At 49.6% G+C, this 6,784-nt stretch overlaps 1 protein-coding gene across 1 annotated transcript in view; it reads right to left on the bottom strand.

Moving 5' to 3' along the window:
• RAPGEF1 (Rap guanine nucleotide exchange factor (GEF) 1) overlaps positions 1–6,784 on the bottom strand; it is an 82,130-nt gene that overhangs the window by 12,107 nt on the left and 63,239 nt on the right. The window contains exon 11 of the mRNA XM_008948277.1: positions 160–248. Coding sequence (XP_008946525.1) covers positions 160–248 — 89 coding nt within the window. The remainder of the gene's footprint in view (positions 1–159; positions 249–6,784) is intronic.

Below are 6,784 nucleotides of genomic sequence, written 5' to 3'. Positions count from 1 at the left end.
GCAGGATCCCACCACACACCAGTTGTGCAAAAACCCCTGAGTTTAAAGTTTATAGAACATGGAGAAGGTTGAGGGCAGAAGAGACAGCCCCAGGGAGACAGAGGGCAGGGCTAAGCCTCTGAGGCTGGGAGGCAGGAGGTCCAGGGCAGCCAGGCTCACCTTTCAGCACCATCTTTGCCTTCCTTCCCCATGGCACTGCTGTTTGAAGTGGAGTCTTTGGAGTGGCCGTCTTTGACAGAGGGAGATTCCTGCAAAGAGAAAGAGGTTTTTCCATTATTCCACGGGGTCCCACACCACAGCTAGCCTTGTATTTACAGTCTGACTGCCTCTAAATGGCCCTTTACTGTAAATTCCTACAGAGCGGTTAAAGATTGATGCAAGTTAATGCCAAATGCCAGGAAAACACAGAAGTTAATTAGACAGGAAATTTGGGACCATCTCTGGAGACTAGTGTAATTAGTACTGTTTGCTTTTAACATTGTGAAATGATGCTGAAAGTTACAACACAAGTCAGATGTTGTCTTGGATTTTAACCCTCTCACAACTTATTTTTTTTTCTTCTCCTTGACTTTTTTTTTGCCTTGACTGTTGAAATACACTTGCATTCTGCTTTAATAGAAAACGGGCACAGCCAGCTCTAAGCTCTCCAGTTTCAGTTCCCCTCCTGGTCACAACAGCCCCCAAAACAACAGCCTGTCTTTGGGGTGGATGCACACTGCTGCTCCTGCCTCCCTTCTCTCCCATCAGAAGAGGTTATGCAATGATGCAACGTTTCCACTTCACAATTCGTGGCTGTGAAAATGAGGCTAATGCAAAAAAGCAGAACCATCTGAACCATTGGCATGGAACAGCAGGTAGACAGCTCAAAGCAAAGATACAGCATTTTAAATTAGCCATTTATTAAGGAAACAAAGAGCCATGAACGGCAAACGGGAATATTAATCTAACAGTGTTGGAGTTCAGATTTACTTAACTTCATGCAGACTGAAACTTGGGAATTCAACCTCCTGAACAGACAGGACTGAAACCACCTACACACTATTCATTCGGCCTGGAAAACACACTGGTGAGCTTAGGTTTCTTAGTGTCTGCAGAATTTTTCCAGACTGTCTCTGTAAAGCCCTTTGCTGCAAGGTGGAGAGCCAGCTCGTGGCTGCCCAGAAGGATGGGCTGCCTGGATGTGTCTCCTGAAGGGAAGTGATGGGAGCGCTATCTCTTGGCATATTTAGCACCAGCATGGACAAAGGTCTCGGAGACATCCTGTAGGAGATGTGCTTTCCAAGATGAGGGCAGGCAGAAAGATCGGCACAGAGCTCTGCTGCAGTTTCCTCTGAGCCAGCAGGAAGACGGCACCTCCCTGCCGTGGGAAACGCCCTGTCTCCTCTAGGAAATAGCTAAGATACACTGCTTGAGTCAAGGAAGAAACAACGTGAGATTACAATGCTAAATCAATCACTTACTTTGGGTGCAAACGGTGAAGGAAAAAATGGATCTAGAGCACAAGGCTTTCGGTATTAAAATAGAAAAGCCAAAGCAGTTACAAGAATAGACACAGCCCCGGGACGGCGCTGGTCAGGCTGCAGCTTTCTGGAAGGGAACCTCAGGCAAGCAGCTCCCAACAGCCAGCGAAGCACAAACAGGACAGCGTGGCAGGGAAAGGCCTCCCTGCCTCCTGCCGGGGCTCCCTGCCACCCAAAAGCATCCCCTGCTCTCCACCCGCACCGGGAGGCCACCCAAGCCTGCAAGCCAGGAGCGGGCAAGCAGAGGGAGCACCAGCCAGGCAGGCAGGGCAGCGGGACGGGCACAGGAGCTCCTCGGGGTGCAGAAGAGGTTGGTGCCAAGCGTGTCAGCCCCGGCGTGAGCTCAGCATGCACCAGGCAGCCCCTTCCTGGGGTCCGGCCCTCTCCATGTTACTTACTCCTTCAGAGCGAGGGAGTTCCCCGTTGCTCTGGCCAGAGGAATACAGATTGACGTATTCACCCTCACCAGCCTCCTCACTGGCGTTTTCACTCTAGGGGAGACAGGACGAAAGGAAATAGGTGATGGTGCCTCCAGCCAGCACTTGCTGCTAGTGAGAGAACGTGCCCATGGGCTGGGAGGAGAAGCGCTCTCGGCAGCTGCTCTCACCTAACTGGGAGCCCTTCCTCTGGCTCTGTGGCCAACACCAGCCACCAAGGCTGCACCTTCCCGGGGGTAACTGTTTTCTTGTTCCTGAGGACTCTCCCGAAAGCCCTGAGCTGCAGCAGGACAGCAGCAGGCCCTGCTCTGCAAGAGCTGCCACGGACTCCTCGTGGGACTGCGAAGGTGCAACAGGCACGTGTGGATTTCAAGGTGATGGAAGCTGAGTGCTCTGAGCTTGGCACACAAATGCCTGTCCTATCCGCTGAGTGCAGATCAGCCCTGCAGCCAAGTGGGCATCACACCTATCTCCCAAACTGTGCTACATGCACAGATCAGAACCATCACACCAGGCTTGAGGGTTTTGGGGCTGTAACAAGGACCCAGCACAAGGAAGATGCAACAGCAAGGTCAGGTCCAAAGTGTGAACGCTGATCATCTACTCTGCAACTGGTGTAACACTTTCAAACTTTGCGAAGAGGCAGCAGTAGCATGTACTGTGCTGACAGCTCTAATCTCATCAGCTCTAGGCTTTGCAGCAAACAAAAGAGGAACTGCTTTGAAAATGAGGTATTCTAAAAAGCAGCTGTAATGGACAAACCTGCAAAACTGAGCTGAGATCTCAAACGAGCAGTGCTGTATCAGTGTGGGAACAGTGTGAATCTAACTGCACCAGCATGTGATGCTTTAAACCAGCGTGCACTGGCACCAAGCACATGCCTAGGGCTGCCGGGAGCTGGGGAGAGCAGGAGTCTGCAGAGAGCAACAGGTTTATGCGCAGGAGAGACAGAGCTGGACTGCACCCACTGCTCCTGGGGCTCACCAGTGACTTGGGAGGCAGCAGGGCAGCAATCACCAAATCCTGCCATGGCAGCGACTGCAGGAGCCTAGCCACCATTAGGACCCAGTGTTTAGAATCAACCAACCTCACAAAACACTCCTTTACCTTCCTTGGCTTTGTATCACAACTGCAGGAAGCTACAGCAGCTTCTCTCCCCTTCAGCAGCATTTGACATTTTAAGTTTCCTAGGTAAGTGCTAACTGTTTCCCAAACCTGCTGAGGTTGTTCATTTTTCCTAGCCACCATTTTTATATGAAATCTCCTCTCTGCAATTCCCACACACATTTGGAAACCGGACTAGATCACATTTAGCATGTATTAATACAAGAGACATTTTCTTTTAAAAACCAAATAAACCCAGCCTTGGGTTAAGGTGCGTTATCTCTTTGGATAGTCTCACCGAAGGCGTCTGGAGAGAATCAGTGAGAGAGGTTTCAGAAGGAAGGCAGACAGGAGCATTCCCGTTAAAGCTGCTCTCCTGAGAAGAGGAGTTTGGCACATCCACAGTGCTGGGTGACTGGCTGGCTGCGGCGGGCACCGCTAGGTCAGAGCTCTGAGACGGGTGGACGGGTGGAAAAGGTGGGGTGGAGCAGGAGGAGGAGGTAGAAGCGAGGAAAGGAGGTATGGAGACTTGGTTGTGAGGCACAAAGTCCTGGGAGTAGGACCTAAACACAGACTTGTACTACAGGATGCACAGACGTACAACACAAAAACAAGGTGGGGAAAGGAAAGAGACAGACAAAAGAAAAAGTAATTAGATCAGCAGCAGCACAGCAGCGACAGCACAAGGCATTTCTAACAGACACCGCACCGTCGAGAGGCCAACCCGGCCAGAGGCAGCACGACTACCATCCACATGCTAGAGCAGGAATTGCTATCTGGGACATGTCAGCCAGTTTTTTTCACAGAAAGGCATGTTCTTGCACAACCAGCAGCTCCGCTGCTTGTTTCACAGAGGGAAAGTCGGCACCAGGGTGTTCACCTGGAGGTATCCAGCCTTCTCCAGGCAGGGGAGATGCCTGGAGATCTCAGCACTGCTTATGGCAGTGACTTGAGTGGATGAAAGGATGCAAAGGCACAGAGAAACCACAACTGGGAGCATGCTGAGTATCTAGATAGAGAAAAGTACCCTGAGTGCTTATTGCTTTTCTGGGATTTTTCCACAGGATCCAAATTTAAGATGCCATTTGCTCCAGCCCTGTAATTTAACAGCTACTGTGTCAAGTCTGTTCCAGAACACACAGCTCCCAGGGAGGAGTGGCTGGATACTGTCTTCAAAGTTACACTGAAGGATAAAGGAGATTATTCTGCTACTCATTCCCATTTGAGAAACATAGGGAGCAAAAGTGGTAATTGCCCTCAGGAGTGATGAATTCCTTATCAAGCCTATCCTTTAATGCAGTGCCTCGAAGAGTCAGCTGAAGAGATGAAAAGAGATCATCTCCGTAAAGCTTTATTTCACTATCTCTCCTAATCATCAGATTACTGTTCAGATAATATTAAACAGGGTGCAGTGGGAATATATTGTGCCAAGAAAAACAAGAGCAACCCTCTGTCTTTTCACATCTGGTGCTAGGAAGATTTGCCGTCAGGGTAAGTCCAAAACAAAGCTGATACCTGTCAAAAAAAACCCCAAAACAACAAAACCCACACAATAATACTAAACCTGCTGGAGAGGAGTTTATTTTAAAACCTGTCGAGCTCAACTGCTAGAGTGAGATCTGTGTCATAGCCAAGTGGACTGAAGGAAAATCACATCATCCAAAAACACCCACGCTGAAATGAAGCTGTGGTGGTTGGTCGCTTGGGTTATCTGCTGCAGCAGGACACTGCACTACAGAGCTCTCACCAAGCACAGACACAACCTGCTCAAACCAGGCTGAAAAGTGACACCTCTGGGATGTAAAATGAAGAAAGGGAAACAAAGGCATGAACTGAAGAATTCAGGCTACGTTTTCTCAGGAGACACGAGCGGGTGATAAAAAGCAAAGCTTAGTCTGTCACCTGAGCCACAGCAACGGCAGCCAGCTCAGCAGAGGTATTTTTGTTTCTACCTAGGAAAGATGTCAGCTTAAAAATCTAACCCAAGAACAGCCTCGGGCCAGAAGCCTGTGCAAAAGAAGCTTTTCCTCTACAAAGGAAAGGAAATGTAAAGGTCAATGGCTAGAATTTACCTTCCACCACCTTAGTCCTCCAGTGGCTGCCCTCCGCTGCGAGTGGAGTCCAGCACTGCTCTGCCTGTACTCTCGAGGCCCAAACCAAATCACAGGCCATAATACAGAGGAGCAGAGGGAGATGTTTTGGAAAGACAGCTTAAAAGACTACTGAAAAATAATTAAAATGCAAATCCCTACCACATGCCTGTGGCTAAAAGGAGACTGGCTCTAGGACAAGCTCCTCTCTCTTCCTGCCCATTTCTTTCCGGATGAGCAGCCCTGGCTCCAGGGATACTGTCAGCTTTTGGTGCTGCCTCAGTAACAATGACAAGTCTAATCTCTGTATTTACTTTCTGCTTGGATAAATGCTCTGCATTTATTCATTTTCACTTGCATGGACAAAACACTAAATCCCCCATAAGACGCCAGGATCATGACATCATCTTGGCTCAGCAGATTCATTCTGCCTGCCCCATCTCCCTGGTATTTCATGATCTCACTGGTGCTAATATGCCAACTATTGCCCCAAGTCCCAGGCTAGACCCCCAGAAAAGAACAGGAGCAAAGCGGATGGAGAACGTGTGCTCCCACCAACCACTGCTGCAATGGCTCAAGAAGGCACTCGACAAACTGCTGCCCTGAGAATGAGATCCTCTGCTCCACTAGAGGAAATAATTTTCTCAGGCAGAACCTATGTGCCAGCTCCCCTACAGCCGGGCTTCCTGCACCCCCATGAGACGGGCGGCACATGCCGTGTTTTGCTTTGTAGCTGATGGAATCTTCCACCAAGGAGTCTCCAGGGTTTTTGTCTCTGACCTGGTGAACCCAGAGGAAAAAACAGGCTTTTGCAAAGCAGCAGTGGAGCTCATGCAGGGCACGAATGAAAGGAAATGACTGTCCTCTATCAAGTCAGCCTGGGACAGGCAGCGCCCGGCGATGCTCCCGCGCTGCGCAGGGTGCTGGCAGGGTTAGCTCAGGGCAAGTGCTGGCCAGGAGGCTGGGCAGCTGCCTAGGGGCTGACCTGCAGCTTGAGGAGAGGAATCACTGCTTCTGGGGCAGGGAAATTTGCACAGCTTCTGCCTTGCATAGTTACAGAGACATTAATCCCAATTTCAAAGGCTATTTGGACCTAAATTGAACGTAACATTGCAGAAATTTTACAAGTTCGAACGCAGAGCTGTTACTACTGACAATCACTATACATTAATCTTTCCTTGGCCTCATCAATGCATCTTTCAAAACAATATCTTGGCATGAAATGTGTTGAAAATGCCAGTTTAAGGCCCAGGTATCCAGGAAAACGCATTAATCTTCATTATGTGATCCGTGAACAATCATTTAACGACGCAGACATGCTCTCAGCATGCTGTTAACAAAGGGAACAGTGCAGAGAAGCCTTTGGTGTGCTGGCATTAATTAGGCTGTGCTCTGTGCTCGACGTCCAATCTTCTTGTAAAGTTGCATCTTGTGGAAATCGAGCCAGGGAGCCCCCTCCTTCCTCTGGAGCCTGCAAACAGCTCTGGAATTCCAGCTATGCAGCCGTGCTGGGACAAGAGCCAAGAATGAAGCATACTTTTAAAGGGGAAAGAAAACACCCTGCGGTGGAGATGATGTCCATGTGGCACCCAGTCCTGCTGCTCCCCATCCCACCCAGCCCAGCCCAACCAGC

The sequence above is a fragment of the Merops nubicus genome, unplaced genomic scaffold (genome assembly GCF_000691845.1).
Source record: "Merops nubicus isolate BGI_N331 unplaced genomic scaffold, ASM69184v1 scaffold27119, whole genome shotgun sequence".
Lineage (NCBI taxonomy): Eukaryota > Metazoa > Chordata > Aves > Coraciiformes > Meropidae > Merops > Merops nubicus.
This window is presented reverse-complemented; position numbering and strand designations above follow the sequence as displayed.